The sequence below is a fragment of the Talpa europaea genome, assembly GCF_964194135.1.
Source record: "Talpa europaea genome assembly, chromosome: 1".
In the NCBI taxonomy this organism is placed as follows: domain Eukaryota; kingdom Metazoa; phylum Chordata; class Mammalia; order Eulipotyphla; family Talpidae; genus Talpa; species Talpa europaea.
Genome location: NC_140073.1, coordinates 5,690,564 through 5,710,100, shown reverse-complemented (window position 1 = coordinate 5,710,100; position 19,537 = coordinate 5,690,564). Strand labels below are relative to the sequence as shown.

The window sequence follows — 19,537 nt, the reverse complement described above, 5'->3', positions numbered from 1 at the left end:
AGGACCCTGTGCCCAGCCTGCGGGTGCCCAAGGCCAACCCCGCGGGCCCCAGAGCGGGTGGCCCTGCCTGCGGGTCCTCTCTGGCACAAGGCCAGGGGGAGGCGACCATCCCGCTGCCCTGTGGCCCTGTAGCTGTCGCGGTGGAGAGGCAGACTGTGTGTGTGTGCGAGGGCGCCATTGCCCCCTCAGGGGACACACGTGCCCAGTGCTGCCTCCTGCTTGTCAGAGACTGAGAGATTGGAGTGTGCAGGAGAGAGAGAGGAGAGGGTGGAGGGATAACGTGAGGGAGCCCCTGGCCTGAAAGTCTCCGTGTGAAGAGATAGTAAAGGAAATCAATCTTGTTTAGGAGCCTGTAAGATTCAGGCAGTTTTGCTTCCACAAGTAGTGAAAGTAGTTGAGGAGAAAGAAAAAAAATTAAATAGTAAAGTGAATTTTTTAATGAGAAAAAATAGTATATGAGTTTCCTATAATAATGGGCTTCGATAATAATGTGCCACATGCTGAGTGACTTAAAGAAGTTTGTTGTCGCAGTTTTGGGGGGTAGAAGTCTGAACTCAAGGTCCCGCTGAAGGCTCTGAGGAGGGTCTGTTCCTGCAATTATGTCTTCTGGGGTTTCCTTCACTTGTGCCTGAGTAACCCCATATTCCTACGGTGCTTATCCTGGGCATGACTCTCTGTCAAAATTCCCCATTTTACAAAGACACCAGTCATGGGATGGAGCCCCCCTCTACCTGGTAGGACCTTATCTTACCTCATTGAGACTACAATAACCTTATTTCTGAAAAGGGGATCTCACATTCTTATACAGTATGTCACATTCTGACGTAGGGAGAGTTAATTCTTTAACATATGGATTGGGGCCGGTGTGGGGGAAAGGGACACTAGAATTCAACCAATAAGGATTGAGTGATTCCCTTAAGAACTTTTTAAGATTTATTTTTATTTATGCATACAAGATCTGGGGTACAGGCCAGAGGTGTGAGGGGTGAAAGGATTCACCAGAGACAGAGTGGGGAGCAGAACAGGTGGCTCTACTGAAATACACTGCTGAGGGCAAGTCAGGAGAGGTCTGCTGCGCCGTGTGGGTAACTCTCTGGCCAGGAATTGAACTTGTGCTGCAGTGGCTGTGGATAGCTTCATAAGTTGTGTCTTAACCCCTTGTGCCACCAGGGAGGCCCGATTCCCTTAAGATTTTTAATCCACCTCTAGACTTTCCCAAGGTGTCACTGGCCAGAGGTCTAAAGAACCAAGTGAGAGCAGCCGCTGTCAAATCTGCCTTCTTGATTCCGCACTGGCAGCAGGAACTGCTCAACCCATGATCCATCCTTCATGGATTTTACTGGGTTATAAGAGATCTATGATCAGAGTATCAGCCCCCATTATGCCTGAGGATAACAAATGTATTTTTGTCTTTTCTGTTTTTTTACCTTCAGATTTTTTTTTTTTTTTAGGTAACATTGGTTTACCACACTATGTAACTCAGAGATGCGGGATGACACCTTCAGATGCATGGTTGTATGTTCTTTGTTTGACAGTTGTCTCTGTTTTTTCAGCCAAAAGTTCTCAAGAAGAAGAAATGAAAAAGATTTCTCTATGAAAGTGACGAAATTTTAAGGAGCTGTCAAGAGCTGGCTGGTGAACTGGAAAAAAAATAGGAAAGAAAACACCCAGGCATTTTCCTTTATATCAACAAAGTAGCAAAAATATGTCCTGGAAAAATGAATGTCTTTTACAGTCATAAAATTAATTTGAAATGAAATAATAATTTGTAGTAACGCGTAGTTCTATGAAAAGACTTTTGGCAAGTAGTGGAAAAGATTCTAAATTTACTAATAAATTACTAATAGACAAGATGAGTCCATGGAATTGGAATGTAACTGACTGATATATGGAACAGAGTTTGGTGGATTATGTCATAAGTCTACAAAATGCCAAATATATATATGTTTCTTGATTTACTTTTAGATGTTCTAGTGTGTGTGTGTGTGTGTGTGTGTGTGAGATATACATGTGTATCATGATATACAAGTATACACAATAATACATGATACTTTTTTTAAAGATTTATTTATTTATGCACATAAGAACTGGGGTACAGGCCAAAGGTGTGGGGGGGTGCAAGGATTCACCAGAGAGAGTAGGGAACAGAACAGGCAGATCTACTGAAATACACTGCTGAGGGAGCAGAGGGTGGCCAGGTGGGGATCCAACTCGTGCTGTAGTGCCTGGCAGTACCTTGAAAGCGCTGTCTTTAACCCCTTTCCACCAGGGAGGCCCCAATACATGATACTTTTGATAAAAATATATGTTACAATTTACACTGAGGTTGCCTTGGTCCCTGGGGTTCTACAAGCAAATTGGAAAATAGAGTCACTGTGGTGAGGGTTACTTTTAAAGGTTTGGGTGCTTGTGCAAGACACAATAAAGACATATCCAATCAGACCTGGGAGCATTTCAGCACGGGTTTTGTTTTTTTTTTTGTTTTTTTTTTTTTTTGGTGGGACTCTCGCCGGGGGCCGGGAAACAAACCTGCGCTGCAGAGGCTGTGGGCAGCCTCGCAGCCCAGCACTCAACCACTGCGCACCAGGGGAGGCCCTCAGCACGGGTTTTTTTTTAAATTATTTTTATTTTTATATATTTTACACCATTGTTCATTTTTAAACAATGTTTGCTTTCTTTTCTCAGGTGTAGTCCCCATAGAATTTCCACCACCAATGCACCCGTGCACCATCACCACAGTCCCCTGAGCTCCTCCCTCCCTCCCTCTGATCCCTCTCCCTCCTCCTCACCTGCTGGTTTATAGTTGTCTGTTTGTTTTTGTTTTCTTTTGTTGTGCTTTGTATTGTTGTTATTTTTTTCCCTCTACGCTGTTTTTCAGGACAGGGTTTAGAGAGAAAGTATCATAATATGGGGTTTAGAATGATGAAAAAAAGTTACCCCTGAGGACAGAAAAGAAGATGCTTCTCCAACAGGATTCCACCTGTGGAAAGCAGCAGTGTAGCTCTTGGTCAGAGGAGGCGTGTTCCATCACTAGGAATAGTGTGAGCTGCTGCTTCTCAGCACCCAGTGCACCCCCACTGTGTCCTAACTGCCCACATGTGCAGCATAGGCACATGTAGAAACCTGTGGGGTACATAGCAGGGTGCCGCTGGTGGTATTTTGATCAATTATGACCTGAACCTTGATATTTGTGTTTGCAAACCAGGTCTGTAGAGATAAGTTTTTGCAACCACGTTAGGCAATAAATCTAACAACTGTAGTCACAGGTGGTGGTATAAGAAGTGTCGGGTGTTCTCAGCCTTGTAGTATCTCTTCTGAAATGGAAAGAAAATTTTACAATCATGTAAACACCACAACAGATGGGGCTCAACAAGTTGAGCTGCCCCTTGTATTCCTCTATTGGCTTACCTGCCACTGTAAACTCTGAATCTTTGACAGCAAATGTAACCCCTGCAGGAGTTCAGAGTCCAAACGTTCATTTTTAACATTCCATGAACCAGCCCTCTGTGACAGTGTCATGAGACACTTCGGCTAGGCCTGTCTTGATGGATCAGGGCAGAAGTGGAAGACAGTAGCAGTGAAGAAGGTGAAGTTGAGTGATCAAGATAATCTGTGTATTTTGAATTTTATTGGAAAGCACTAAACAATTATGTGCAGAGAGGATCATGATCAAATTGATTTTTTTTAAATAACAAATTCTACTGGTTATACTGTCCCAAAGCTTGAAATAATCTACAATGCCATTAAAAATAACATAAATAAATAAAACACAAAATATTCATATAATAGATTTATCTATAGCAAAAAGAATGAAAAACTGGTCTAGCTATAATATAGATGAACATCAAAACCATTTGTTAAGTACAGTAATTATATACCATTATATACTATTCCACTTACATAAATCTAAAAACACAAACCACATTGTGGTATTATAAATCAAGAAAATGTTGTCTTTAGGGTTTCTTGTTGGGATTGCCTTTGCTCTATAGAGCAGTTTGGGTAAGATTACCATTTAAAAAATACTCTGTTTTATCATCTATAAATATAATATTGCTCTCCATTAATTTAGATATTCTTTTGGGGGGGCTATGACATTTTTATTTGGAACTTTAATATTTAAAATATTTAATTATTCATTGCTACTATACTCAAATGAAACTGAGCTTCTTACATCGAGCTTACATTTGCCACTCTGATAAATCACTCATTAGTTCTAGTAGCATTATTGTGGATTCCTGAAAGTTTCTGTTATATAATTATATCATCTGCATTTAAGAACAGTTATACTTGCTATTTTCTTATCATTTGTCTTTTATTTCTTTTCTTACATTGGGTAGGACCTTTACTAAAATGCCAGATGAAGGTGATCAGGGTTGATATCCTTGCTTTGTTTCTGATCTTAGATAGGAATATTAAGCTTTCAATGTTGAATATGTTACCTCTGGGATTATGGTAGATGCCCTTGATAAAGCTCAGGAATTTATATTTCAACTTTAATGAGTATTTTTATTGAAAAGGGATTTTTTTTTTAGATTTATTTATTTATTTATTTATATAAGCACTGGGTATAGTCAGAAGCGCAGGAGGGTGAGAGAATTCACCAGAGCCAGAGCGAGGAGCAGAGCAGGCAGAAGGACCGAAGTACACTGCTGAGGGGAGTAGTGGGCAGCAGGAGAGGTCAGCGTGCCATGCGGGACCCTCCTCCGGTGGTGGAGGAGCAGCTGGGATCGAACTGGCACCGTAGAGGCTGCGGGCAGCTACGCAACCCAGGGTTCAACCGCTGTGCCACCGGGGAGGCTCTGAAAAGGGATTTTAAATTTGGAAAACGTGTATTCATTTTCACCATTTGGAAAACATGTGTATTCATTTTCAAAATGTTCTACAAAGATACAGTCACCAAGACAGTGTGATTCTTTATTGGGATATGCCAAACACATAGAAAAAGAATTACACAATGTAGAATAAGAAATAGATTTGAGAGATAAGGATTAAACCCTAACACTATGGTGGAATGAATTTCATGAAAGGAACCAAGAAAGCTCATCAAGTGAAAGAAAAGTTTTCTCCAAAAATAATGCTGAGACACCTGTATATCTTACACAACAAATGAATTTAAAACTCTACCTCACATCATGAATAGAAATGAATGCAAAATGAATCCGAGACCTAAATACAAAACCCCTAGAAGAAAACATAGGACTAAATTTCAAGATTTTGGGTTGTGCAATAATATCTTTAATACAACACAAAAAGAACAAGTGATAAAAGAAAGAACTTTATGCTGAACCTTCCAGTAACCACAGCTTACTGCTCTTTCAAGGATTTCTTAATCACTAGCATCTCACTGAGTAGTACTTAAAGCAATTGTTTTTTGTGTCTCTTCCTTAAAGACTAAATGAGTAGTTACTGTTGCGTCCGGCAACACCATACTGCCAAAGACACGGGAGTCGGGAGTCGTGGAGCAGGCTGCACAAGGCAGGGTGCTGCTGAGAGTAAGATCCTGGCTGTTTTTATTGATAGAATAATCATACAGCATTAGCTACTTGCGTTAGGAGGACAAGGAGAAAAGGATGGTGAAACTCAAGAATGTCATCTAGGGCTTGGGGGGACATGAGTCTGCTGACCATGTTATCCGCTTGATGACCAAGTGTTGTAATTGAAACCCAGACCGCAGACCCCGGGGCATGGTCCTGATCTTATCAACAAAGCATTCCACTGATTAGCTTCTGGGGTCCCTTGTCATGTATCGGTCCTCGCCCCCACCCCACCCCCACCCCCTGTTCCCAGTCATACCTCGGTGATGAACACCCTTCCCAGAGTGATCAAGCTTTCTGCTCTTGATTTATTTGAAAGGCATCTTGTAAGGTTTGGCAGCTATGACTGATTGACTGGGCAATTCTGACCTTTGTATAGGAATGCAGAACTGCAGGTAGCCATAATGGTGGCTGAACAGGCCGCTTAAGTCTAGCAGACCCACAGCTACAACTGGGAAAAGGACCTCTCTCTGATACACTAGACTCTAAGACCCATAAGACAGTATCTTTCACATGATTGTATTTCTAGACAAGCACATTTGTGCTCATAAATGCCACCTTAACAAACATAAGCCCACGAAAATCAACCTCTATCCACGCTAACCGCTGGGCCAGCCCTCTGCCCTCCATCGCTACCTGCTTGGCGGCCATTTCCACCTTCTTGTTTCCAATGTGAATTCATTGATTGATTTGACCTAAAATAGAACGTCACTTCCCAAATGGGAAAGATTGCACCACGTTTCACTTGCTTTAAGTCAGGATCATTTTCACTTATGCTTTTGATCAAAATTTAATACTCAACAAGAAAAGCACTTACTTTTAGTGCTTTTCATTAAAAAAGCAAAGACACGTCATTTTCAAGTCTCAAAAACGACAGTTCTGCAAGGACTCTGTGATGGAGCAGGTTTGTTTTATGTACACAGAGTGGGGGGATCAAAGTCTCCTGCCACTCTGGGCACTGCTAACAAAGAGATTTTCCCAAGGCAAACCTTTACACAGTTTTGTTTATCAACTGCTGGGCAAGTAGCTCATCAACTATTTCTGTGATTTTAAAGAAAACAGCTCCCTTCCTGATTCCCAGCGAACTTGGAGAAGCAACATCCATGGTCCTGCGTCGGTGGGTGAGGCGAAGCCTGTGAAGAGAGGGTGGGCACTGCCCAGAGTACCCACGTAGTGCAAGGGAAATACTGTCTCCCTCTGAACTTTTCCAAATAAAATCACTTTGCCTCCTCTTGGGCACCCCCCTGTTTGGTCTTGATGGCCTTTCATAGCCTCCTGGATGAAGTCGGCAGCCTGGGGAGATTCCAGATCCTTCAGATGGTTTTCCTTTGCATCTCCACCTTCCTAGCGTACCCCCACATTCTCCTGGAGAACTTCACGGCCGCCGTCCCCGAGCACCGCTGCTGGGTCCCCATCCTGGACAACCTCACGGCGTCTGCTAACGGCACCGGGGCCCTCAGCCAGGACGCCCTCCTGAGGGTGTCCATCCCCCTGGACTCCAGCCTGAGGCCCGACAAGTGCCGCCGCTTCGTCCACCCGCAGTGGCAGCTGCTGCGGCTGAACGGGACGGTCCCCGCCGGCCGCGAGCCCGCCACGGAGCCGTGCCTGGACGGCTGGGTGTACGACCGCAGCGCCTTCCCCGCCACCATCGTGAGCCAGGTGAGAGGCCCCGCGGGCCGCCGGGAGGAGCGGGCGGGGTTGGTTTAGGGACCCCCTGGGGGTGAGCGGGGTTCGGGCTCCGGTTGGCGCTGCGCCCCTTCTCCGTTCAGCGAGCAGGGATACTTCTCCATCGACTGCCAGACGCCTACATATGTAATGAGTCGAACTGAAAAATAAATAGAGGCAGCCTTGCTATTGTATGGCTTTTATTCGTAGGTAGGTCAAAGTTTAAGCGAGCAATTGATTGAACGTGTTCAAAATGGGTTGCAAAGCCAGCAAGCTCAGCGTCGGCCACTGCAGAGAGGGGGGTGATTGATCAAAGCCGTGGAGCACAGACCACGCAGAGCAGCCACAAGCAAGAGGAGCGCCTTTATTTTTAAAGATTTATTTATGTATGCATACAAGAACTGGGGTACAGGTCAGAGGTGCAGATGGTGAGAGGATTCACCTGAGACAGAGTGGGGAACAGAACAGGCAGATTGACTGAAACACACTGCTGAGGGGAGGAGCTGGTGAGTCAGGAGAGGTCTGCTGCGCCATGTGGTCAGCTCCCCAGCCAGGGAAGCAACTCGTGCTGCAGAGGCTGAGACAGCTTCATGGATTGTGGCTTAACCCCTTGCACCACCGGGGAGGCCCAAGAGGAGTATATTTTTAAAGTTCCTGAAACAACTGTGTTCTGTGGCCTCCGTGGCCAAGTGTGGGAACTGCTCCTATGGAGTAAGACAGGGCACTGGTTGGACCTATGGGTTTAGAAGAGGCTTTCCAGAGAAAGTTACGTTGAAGCTGAGTTTGAAACGAGAAGTAAAGGTCAGCTAAGGCAGATAATGGGACATGGCCAGCTCAGAGCCTGGGATGAAGAAATGCTTAAGTTGCTGAAGAGGATTCAGTTGGGATTCCGCAGTGTGGTCACAGCTGCGTGGGGCTTCCTTTGCTGGTTTCCTTCTCTTCCAGTGGGACCTGGTTTGTGAATCTCAGTCAATGAAATCCATGGCCAAATTCCTGTTCATGGCTGGAATGCTGGTGGGAGGCCTCATCTTCGGCCATTTGTCAGACAGGTGAGTGCCCTGGGTCACAGTTCTCTGCACCTGGGGTTTCCAGGAACTAGGGAATCATTCTTCCATTAAGAAACTTACCACAAATGAGACTGCCCAGGGGCTGCCTTGGTCCCCAAGGCTCTGGAAACACAAATGGAGAAGTGGTGAGTGCTCCTCTGCCAGCTCTAAGTCCTGTGTCTAGCACCCAGAACAATACCCTCAGACCTGGGGGCATTTTAAGGTCAAATTGATAGAGAAGGTACCACACTATGTGGTTTAGTAAGAAAAAAAGTTATGTGGGAACTGAGAAGATGTCTCGAGATTTGGGATTTATCCTGTTTAAAGATACAAATAATGTAAAACAGTGTTGTAGCTCTTGACAGATGGGTGGTGCTGGGGAGGGGTTGTACGTGGTCCCTGGCACCTGTGAGCTGAATGCTGTGGCTCTTCAGAGCCTGGTCATCATCTCCTTGTTGCCCAAGTGTGATGGGTAGACCTGGGGTGTCCATGCAGTGTGTCTTGGTGGTATGTAGAAAAATTGTTCCAGTAACCTTGCTTTTTGCTTATGCAAAAAAATTACTTTAGGGCTTCCCTGGTGGCGCAGCGGTTGAGCCCTGGGTTGCGAAGTTGCCCGCAGCCTCTGCAGCGCCAATTCGATCCCCAGCCACCGGGCGAGGGTCCCACATGGCACGCAGACCTCTCCTGCTGCCCGCTGCTCCCCTCAGCAGTGTATCTCGTCAGTCTGCCTGTTCTAATCCCTGCTCTGTCTGGTGAATTCTCTCACCCTCCCGCGCTTCTGACTGTACCCAGTGCTTATATAAATAAATAAATAAATCTTTAAAAAAAAAAACTTTAACTACATAGGGTAATTCATGCAATGACAATGGCTACCACTTGTAGTGTTAGACATTTGGAGCGTCCTGTGCCTTGCAGTGCCTCTTGTGAATTAGATGGTCACTTGCTGCCACCCAGGCAAATCTCTTCTGAGGAATATGGGGAATGAGCCCCTTCCCATCTTCCAGCATAAGAGCACAAGACTGTCTGTGAAGTGGAAATTGTGAGCGTGTATCAGTAAATGTAACTTGTGGCAGGGCTCAGAGCTGGTGTCAATCCCTCCTGTTCCATAACACAGCCCTCTGTGGTTGTGTCATGTGAAAACTTAGACCAGTTTTGTTGGACAATAAAGTGGCAGAAATGGGGGACAGAAGGAGTCTAGCAGGAGGTGGCAGTGAGAACTAAATTGATCCAGAGATCAAGATTATCTAAGGACTTTGAACTTTATCAAAAAACTAAAAGTAAATACTACTGTACTGTGTGTGCAATAGAGAGAAAAAAAGAGGAAGGATATAGTTCAGATAGTTTCCCAAGGAACCACCCAAAGTCACCTGTCCCCTCATGGGTAAATGCCCAGCCAAACAGGGTTGGCCCAAAGCAGGAGCACTGAGGCCCAAAAGCCTGCCACAAGTCTAAGGCACTTTCTGGTGGGGACCCACAGGAAAGGCACAGAAGGGGCCAGCCAAGTCTGGAAGGAAAATAGCAAACTCCCTGCAGAAGTCCAGAAACCAGACTTTTTTTTTTTTTTAAAGATTTATTTATTTATTTATACAAGCACTGGTTACAGTCAGAAGCACGGGAGAGTGAGAGGATTCACCAGAGCCAGAGCAGGGAACAGAACAGAAATATGAAATATACTGATGAAATATACTGCTGAGGGGAGCAGCGGGCGCGGCAGGAGAGGTCTGTCGTGCCATGAGTGACCCTCGCTGGCGGCCGGAGATGGAACCAGCACTGCAGAGGCTGCAGGCAGCTTTGCAACCCAGCACTCAACTGCTGTGCCACCAGGGGAGGCCCCAGAAACCAGACTTTTTAACAGACCTTAATGTAATTTTCAATCAGTACCTATATTGAAATATGGACAACATGGAAAAACTAGTGAAACTGAGACTAAGACAGTTGAAGTTCTTTGGTCTGAGGAAGGAAAAGAACAGTACACTGCACACCTATTAGGGTGGCCAAAATCCCAAGCACCTTCAACACCAAATGCAGGTGGGGATGAAGAGCAAGAGGAAACGAAATCTCATTCATTGCTGATGGAAATTCAAAATACAACTGCTTTTGAGCCAATTTTTTCAGCTTCTTACAAAGCTAAGCAGACTCTCACCAAACAATAACAGTGAGCAATAAACAATATACATGCAGCAATAATGTACCTTGGCATTGACCCAGGGAGGTGAAGACTTCTGTCCACACACACACCTGCACGTGGGTGGGGTCCTTAAACTGCCTGATTCACAATGGCCCAAACTTGAAAGCAACCAAGGTATCCTTCAGTAGCTGAACTGTGGGGTATCCAGACAGTGGAATATGATTCTGTGCAAAAAGGAGATAAACTATTAAGCCATTAAAAGACTTGAAGGAAGGCCTCCCCGGTGGTGCAAGGGGTTAAGTCTCAGCACTATGAAGCTCTCACCTGCCACTGCAGCATGAGTTCAATCCCCAGCAAGGGAGCTACTACATGGTGCAGCAGACCTCTCCTGGCTCACTCGCTGCTCTCCTCAACAGTGTATTTCATTGGATCAGCCTGTTCTGCTTCCTACTCTGTCTCTGGTGAATCCTCACACCTCCCTACCACCACCCACCCCCGCACCTCTGGCCTACACCCCAGCCCTGGTATGCATCAATAAATAAAATAAATCTTTTTTAAAAAAAGACATGAAGGAAACTTAGATGCATATCACTAAGTGAAAGAAATCTGAAAAGGCTACATACTGGGTGACACCAGCTGTACAGATATTCTGGTAAAGTCAAAGTTATGGAGACAGTAAAGTGTCAGTGGTTGACAGAGGAGAAATATATGAATAGGCATGAAACAGAGACATTGGGGGTAATGAGACTCCCCCACTGGATACTGGAGAGGCGGGTCCATGTCATTTTTCACATGTCAAAACCCATAGAATGAATAGTGTACCCTAAAGTAAAGATGGACATTGAGGGGTTATGACTTACTGATTGTCTCTCACGAATTGTTTTTTTTAAAATATTTTATTTTATATAATTCTTACATCATTTTTCATTTTTGCACAATGTATGCATTTTCATTTTGGTTATATTCCCCATACAATTGCATCCCCTTATTTTGACACTAATCCTGCCTCTCCCCTCACCCCCTTACCCCGTAGTGTGTCTTTGGTTTATAGTTGCTTGTTGATTTTGATTTTTTCTTTATTATAGTTAGTCTTTTTCCTGGTCCCTAAATTCCTGCTATGAGTGAGACCATCCAGTATTTTTCTTTTTCTTTCTGACTTATTTTGCTAAGCATGATCCCTTCCAGTCCATCCCGGTTGCTGCAAATTGCATCTCATCAATTGTAAAAAAGAATGGTCTCACTCATAGCAGGAATCTAGAAAACTTAAATAAGAGACCAGGAAAATGAATAACTATAAGAAAGTGAAAATCAAAATCAACAAAAAACTATGAACCAGAGACACTTTTTGGGGGAGTGGGGGGCGGAAGGGGAGGGATTGGGGTCAGAATGGGGGGTTGCAATTGTATAGGGGAATATAAAAATAAAATTTATTATTTATAAAAAAAAGAAAAAAAACAAAAACAAAAAAAGAAAACAAAACAAAAACAAAAACAAAATAAAAAAAAATAAAAAAAAAAGAATCATCGGGCTGCAGGGTGTGGACACTGAGTAGTTTGCACATGGTGAGGACAGGGAGGGACTTGGGAGATCTCAGCACCTTTTGCTCGATGTTGCTGTCAACCTAAAACTGCTCTTAAAAAATCTATTTTAAAAAAGGAATCACAGAAGTTAGCTTAAAAGAAGAAAAGCAACACGTCACAGAGATAGTATGTGGCATACAAAACCTCGGGTAATAATTATCTTGACCTTTCTAAGAAATGTTTACTGACTTCTAGTATAACAGCACTCCAAGGCTGTGTGTTTTCTTTAATCATTATTTTCTCAGTTATTCGTCTTCTATAATCTCTATTGACCGCTCCTCAAATGCACATTTCTCTCTCGCGCGTGCGTCCACGTAGTTCTCCAACCCATCCAGTGAAGTTTTACATCAGAAATTGGACTTCTTCAGTCCCAGAAATTCAATTATTTTGGTTTTTTTGTTATGCTTTCTCGACTGAGAGTGCCTATTATTTTTCTAATCAGCTGTGATTTTCACATATTGATCATAGTTTATTTACATCTTTGAGGATCGTTCTATCACCACTTTAAAATGCTTATTACTTCCCAAATTTGTCTCCTCTCAGAAGAGTTGAATGATTTCCATTCTCTTGGAAAAGATTTTTGCTTTCTTTGGCTCTTTACATACAAAGATACCTTGCATTATGTCTTGAAAATATCAATACTTAGTGTGAACATTCTATTTTCATTATTATTCATCAAGCATGGATTCTTCCCATTAGCAAGTCCTTTTCATGCCTGAGGTTGAAACGACAGCAGCTTTGACAGCAGCTCTGATCTCAATTCCAACTTTTGTTCTTAGTTGACCTGCCTTGAGTTTCTTCTGCCATGTTCTGTTTCATCGGTCACTGCGGACGAGTGGCAGGTATAGGGGTTCTGTCTTTGAGCTTTCCATGACTCTAACCCTCACTCATGTCGGTGTTCCCAAGTTCCCACCTTCTGTGACCTGGTTCTCTAAACCAACAGGATGACAGGCACCGCCCCCACGCACCTCCATCCATCACTTCACTTACAGTGTTACCGCCCCATCCTCCAGGCTGGCAGCCAGGCACTCAGCATATTCCATCTCCTGCTCCCCACTGGCCCTCCCAGCACAGCTGACTGCTTCGGCTTTCTCTCCATTATGTTCAGGTAGTTGCTTTTGTGTAATGTACAGGGGTTATAGTTCTTTTCTGAAGAGGTGGTAGTGTTTAAGTCCCAGTAGAGGCTTTTAATATAAACATTGATACAAAATTGAAAATATTCATTCTTCAATGTCCTTTGATAATTAACAGGGAGAACCACATAAGAGGCTATGGAAATCATCCTTAGGAAATATGGTGGGACTTTGAATCAAGAAGGTGTCTGTGGAAATGTAACAAGTAACTGGATTGGGACATAATTTGTAGGTTGACACAATAGGACTTCCTCGTGGTTTCAGAATTTTAAGGAGGCTCTGGTTTGGCAAATAGAGGATCAAGGATGATCTGTACACCTTCATCGGAGCAAATGGATAAGTGATGAATTTAATGAGTTGAAGAAACAGAGGAAAGAACACATTGAAGAGAAAGTCAGGTCTTATGTCAGGATACAATAGCTTGGAAGTGCCTATTAGTCAGACAGCAGGAAATACCAAGCAGTGGAAAAACAGCATCGAAAGTGTTGACCTGCTGGAAAATAACAACCTCAAATATGACCCCTACGATGATATTCAGCTCATAAATACTCAGGCAGCCATCTTCCCCACCACCACCACACCCCACACCCCACAAACCCCACCCTCCCCACCCCCCGCTCAAGGATGGATACACGTAGCAAGAAGACCGTGGGGCCGCTTCAGTGCCAGAGTCTGTTATTACTGGTCAGTGCCCCTGACGTTCTTGTTGCTAAATATTTTGAATGTCTGTCCGTGACCGATTCTCAGGTTCGGGAGGAGGCTGACCCTCAGATGGTGCTTCCTGCAGCTCGCCATTGCGGATACCTGTGCAGCCTTCGCCCCCACCTTCCCCATTTACTGCTCCCTGCGCTTCTTGGCTGGGTTTTCTACCATGAACATCCTGACGAACTGTTCTGTGCTTAGTAAGTGAAAACTTTAGATCTTTGACATTTTCCAAGGCTTAACGTCGACTTTGAAATCCTAACTTTGTTTGAAGTCAAAGCCCTTTCTGTGTTCTCTTCCAGTCGTGGAATGGACGGTGCCCCAGTTCCAGGCCATGGGGATGACAATGACCATCTGTGCTGCTTGTATCGGACAGATGCTCCTGGGAGGACTGGCCTTTGCCATTCGAGACTGGCAGACCCTTCAGTTGGTGTATTCTGTGCCATTATTCGTCATCTTTCTTTTCTCAAGGTATAAGCTCCTTCCTTGGTCTTAGAGGACCCTGGCAGGCAAGACACAGAATCAGGACCCAGGAATTGTGTGTGGTGCTGAGTCAGCACTTGAGCGCATGCCCCACGCATCTGTGCCCTACTTTCAACTCAAGAAGCAGAGCAGGCGTGGTCGTCAGGTAATTCCAAAGGCGTTCAGTTAAATTCGAATTTCAAATAAGCAACAGATATTTTTGGTATGGTATCTCAAAGACTGCGTGGAGCATAATTGAACCAGAAATTATTTGTGGTGTATGTAAAATATCTATTTATCTGAGAGCTCTGGATTTTTATTTACTAGCTGATCAGAATACAGGGTGTTTCATTGAAGTGAAATTTCAAACACTTTTTGGTATAAGGATTTCCAAAATATTGCATCATAGACTCAATCATTACACAATTCACTGCTCATCTGAATTATTTTTATTTGCTAAAATGTGTCAGATCCCCTGGGTAAGGAACCAAAGCACTTCCTACTCTATACTCCCACGGCAAAGTGCGCTGCAGAGATGCCACTCTCACATTTTCCTAGTTACGGTACAGGCGACATTAGCTCATGTCCCCTAGTGTAATCAAGCAAGAGCCGGCCCCAGGCAGAAGCAGAGAGGCGTTTCAACACACGGGTTATGTGAAAAATAAGCCAGCGAGAGTGGGCTGCACCTCTGTCTTCTCTGAGCAGGTGGCTGGCAGAGTCTGCCCGGTGGCTGATCATCACCAACAAACTCGAGGAGGGCCTGGAGGAGCTTCGAAAGGCCGCACACAGGAACGGCATAAAGAATGCAGGCAGCACCCTGACCATGGAGGTGAGCCGGAGATGGGGTGGCTGTGGGGTGGGGGTGACTGACATATACGCTATTTGGTGTCCGCAAAGGGTGGGACACAGATCTGGGTCTGGGTCTTCTTAACTCATTGTCCTGGTTCTCAGTGGCTGTCAGCATGGCTGGGGTCACATTAAGAAAGAACATGCGGTTGCTGAGAAAACTGTGCACATTTTTTTTAAGATTTATTTTATTTATTTATCACACAAGAGCTGGGGTATAGGCCAGAGGTGTGGGAAGTGGGTGAGAGGATTCACCAGAGACAGAGTGGGGAGCAGAACAGGCAGATCTACTGAGATACACTGCTGAGGGGAGCAGCAGGGACTCAGGAGAGATCTGCTGCGCCGTGTGGGTCAGCTCCCTGGCTGGGGATTGAACTCAGGGCCCAGTGGCTGGCGATAGCTTTGTAGCGCTGAGACTTTAACACCTGCGCCACCAGGGAGGCCCCTCTGTCATTCATTTTCCCTGCCCCTTTTACAGTGGTGGCTGTATTATCAGTGTCTGTGTTTTCCACTGCATATAGTAGCAAGCTGCCTCCCTGGTCCTCTGTGGGGGCTTCCATGCCTGCCATTTTGTGGCAGCTGACAGTTTCTTGTTGCTGTTAAAGGTCTTGAGATCTGCCATGCAGGAGGAGCTGGAGGCCATACAGAAAAAACATTCTGTGTTTGACTTGTTCCGAACACCCAACCTTCGGAAAAGGGTCTGTTTCCTATCTTTTGTGAGGTAGGCATGATGCTGCGCGGCATGTTAAAGGAAGGGAGATGCAAATCCTCTCAGGGGCTGCGGTGGGGACAGACCACAGATCAAAGGGAGGAAACCATCATGATAACCACTAAGTTTAGAGATGGCCAGCGAGCTACAAACAAAACAAAAAATAAGAGCAAACAAAACACTGGCCAAGAACTAATTACCCAGTCAGTTCTGTCTCTCAATCACTGCAACAGGCTGTTCCAGAAATGGGAGCTGAGAGCTTCATTCATGGAACATTTTGGCTTTAAAAATTCCTTCACTGTTTATTTCCTCACATTATTTCATTTTCATTGAAGGAAAATTCCAGAGTGTAAAGCACACCTACAGCCGGTACAGTTCCATGTGTAAATAGGCAAACACCCCCAAGATCAAGAGAGAAAACAAGCCCCCCAGAAGCTCCGTTATGTTTCTCAGTAATGTTCCCCACAAAACCTAACTACGAGCTCCCTCCTCACACAAGTTTTATGACAGCTTAAGAGCCTCACCACGCAGAGAAATGACCAACGCAGACTCTGAGTCACACCTGAACACCAGTCCCCACCCCCGGCCAGCCTTACCACTGTCCCCTGCGGGACGCAGGCCGACGCCTGACCTTTCTCCTTCCGGTCTCCACAGATTTGCCTTCTACATGCCCTTTTACGGCCTGGCTCTCCACCTCCAGCACATGGGGAGCAACGTGTTTCTGTTCCAGGTGCTTTTTGGGGTCGTCAACCTCCCCTCCAATTACGTGGCCCTCCTGGTGCTGAATCACATGGGCCGCCGAGCCAGCCAGATCCTTCTCACGTCCCTCCTGGGGCTCTGCCTTCTGACCAGCACATTTTTGCCTCAAGGTGAGAAAAGACCACAAGCCCAAGAGAGGGAGTGGCTCTCCCTGCTCCTCGGGGCTGCACTCACACCTGTGTGAGGCCAAGAGAGAGAATTTGGTCATCGTGATCCCCCAAAACCAGTCTGGGGATGTGGGCAGGGAGCTGATTCCGCCACTAAGTTGCTGACGAAGAGTCACAAGCACGTGGCCGTCAGCGCTGGGAGGCCGCCAGGGCACTTTCTCCTGATGGTTTCTCTAGGGCAGCCATTGGCCACTTGCCCTCTGGCCCATCACACTTGGAGTTGAAAGTGACGGAACATGTCGTTATATGTCATTTTAACTCACCTGAGGACACAATGCTGTCACTTCCTTGGACTGGGCTCTTTCTAACTGTGGCAACTTCAGGGACAGGCTACTCCCTGCCTTGTGCCTGTCGACCCACGTGTGTCATTTTAGGTCACTGTAACAGCAGTCTGGTTAGGCAAGTCTTCTTCATGTCAAGGCTATAAAATCCCAGATTTTCAGGCAGACAAGTGTATACTAGGAACAAGGCATTGTGCAGTTAGAGCTTCTCATTGAGTTAATTTTACTGAATTGAATGATCATATGTAAATGACAGGATGATAGAACAAATGATCAACTGAATGACCAGGGCCCCAGGTGGTCACCTTGCATCTCCTGACTCCCAGGTACGATTCTGTCCGAGTGTCAGCAATGTTGCTCTTACAACCAAGCCCTCCAGTGTGGAACACTGGGACTTATTTTAAATGGCTAGAAAGCTGATTCTGCAAATGTCTTCTTAGAAGTTTCCAAAATCTACTTTCCTTTAATACAGATCTTTATTTTTGAATCTACAAATAATATTCCAGATCAAGCTGATCCATTTACACAAACCCTATTCTTGCCTGGCCCTTGACTACACTGTCATCCGCATGTCAGTACTGTGTACACGCTTGGGTTTTAAACTCTCAAAGACATGGCTGAATTTTACCTGTTCCAGCAATTGTTCACAGGACAGTCACCCATTCTACATAAAGGGCAGAAGAGACACTTCATAGAATAATTTTTTAAAACTCTCACTGAATTCACGTTGCTCTCTCCATCCTTGTGACTCTGATGTGCGTGGAGAGTTGATGCACTAGCTCTTGTATTTTTATTCTTTACTTAAGCTGTGGCATGTAGCTGAGTCCCGCTCCTCGGCTCTGCCACCTTCTCTGCCACCACATGCTTTCCCTACAGTAAACAGATCATGTGCAGAGCCTCCCATAGGGTCTTCCTCATTCATGGGGTGCTCATTTCTTCACCTCTGACTTCCTGATTCTCACTGTCTCCCTCTCCAGAAATGCAGATCCTACGCGTGGCATTGTCAACGCTGGGAGTAGGTGTATCTTCTGCAACTGTCATCTGCACTTTTGCCCATGGACACGAGCTGATCCCCACCGTCATTAGGTACACAATCTCCTGAAACTCTCTCAGCATCAAAACAGACCTTCTCCAGCTAATTGACCCAGCAGGAAGAAAACTAAGATGGGTGGGTTATTAAAAGCATCTGTTATAACAGCGTTATTTATTGCAAAAATCAGGCAGATGCTATCTCCCGTCTTGACCCTGCTCCCTTGCAGGACATTTCAATAAAATCCACCTTTTCTGTTCTCTAAAAAAAAATTATAACCAAGGTTTACTGAAAGCTACTTTTTTCAGACACCCGTCAAGCCCTTTAAGCTATGAGAGCACATAATATTCTGTACCACTCTAGGGTAGGTGTTGAGAGTAAAGGTGTTTTTAAGATAATTAATGTATGACTTAATGCACTTGTGCACTTGAAAAAAAGTTGCAAGCAAATGAAAGAGCATAAATATCATATAGAGTCCATTGTCAACCTCCCTAAGCGCCGCTGTGGTGTCTCCTGCAATCAATGCAAAATATTAAACCATGAATCACGCGTGTGGATTTAGGCCTAGCTTTTTGGTGTTGCTGTTTGCTTCCCAAGGACCACAGCTTCAGGCTTCATGGGACTTGCAGGCAGTACTGGGGCGGCCCTGGCCCCCCTGGTGATGATCCTGGCGGTGTACTCTCCCTACATGCCCTGGATCATCTATGGAGCCCTCCCCCTCCTCACTATCCCTGTTATCCTCCTCCTGCCTGAAACCAAGAACCGGCCCCTGCCTGACTCCATCCAGGACGTGGAGAACACGTGAGTCTCCCCGCTGTGCCTTCCTTGGGGACTGTTAAGTTACTGACCCAGGATGAGGAAGGAGGAACATGCGTAAGACCAGGTCACTGTGCCCCCACAGGCCTGGTCCTAAGCTACCTGCATGGGTCAGTGCCTGAGGTTTCACAACCTCCTCTCCCGCCCCACAGTGATGTCACATCCCCCGCCCCCAGATCCTCTTGTCCACACACCCCTCTGCATGCACCTGTCAGCTTAGAGGCCAGGAGCCCAGCACCAGGTGCCCCCTGTGGCAGTAGAGGCCAGGAGCCCAACACCAGGTGCCCCCTGTGGCAGGCACACCCCCAGGGCATTACACACACAGACACACACACACACACACAGAAACACCAGACTCTCAGCCCACACCCCATAGCCTGCGCCTGGGGAGCGCAAGAAGCCAGTTCCTGTGGGTGAGGACTGCCCTGGTCACTGAGGAGTGAGGGGAACCAGGGAGTGGCCAGGGTCCTGCTGGGGAGGACAGGGCGGCTCATGGGGAGGAGTCCGGTTGGGCCGTCCATGAGTCAGAACATCGCGTCTCCACTGGGATCAAAGCTTTGAGAAAAGGGGAAACAGGAGCGGTGGCTCTTTCAAATCACCAGGGGCTGGGGAGGATTTCTGGGCCTCCGTGTGCACCCCTTGCCCTCTTGCCAGTGCCATGGCGTCCAGGGTTAGA

General features: G+C 45.7%; 1 protein-coding gene across 1 annotated transcript; it reads left to right on the top strand.

Moving 5' to 3' along the window:
• Positions 1-6,794: 6,794 nt before the first annotated feature.
• On the top strand, positions 6,795-18,850 carry LOC311184047 (organic anion transporter 7-like; the record flags this gene model as incomplete). The annotated part of the gene is made up of 9 exons (XM_084253843.1): positions 6,795-7,196; positions 8,148-8,251; positions 13,837-13,991; positions 14,094-14,262; positions 14,959-15,082; positions 15,705-15,820; positions 16,463-16,677; positions 17,993-18,101; positions 18,643-18,850. The coding sequence occupies 9 exons, from the start codon at positions 6,795-6,797 to the stop codon at positions 18,848-18,850; spliced, it is 1,602 nt and encodes a 533-aa protein (XP_084109969.1).
• Between the last annotated feature and the right edge of the window lie 687 nt (positions 18,851-19,537).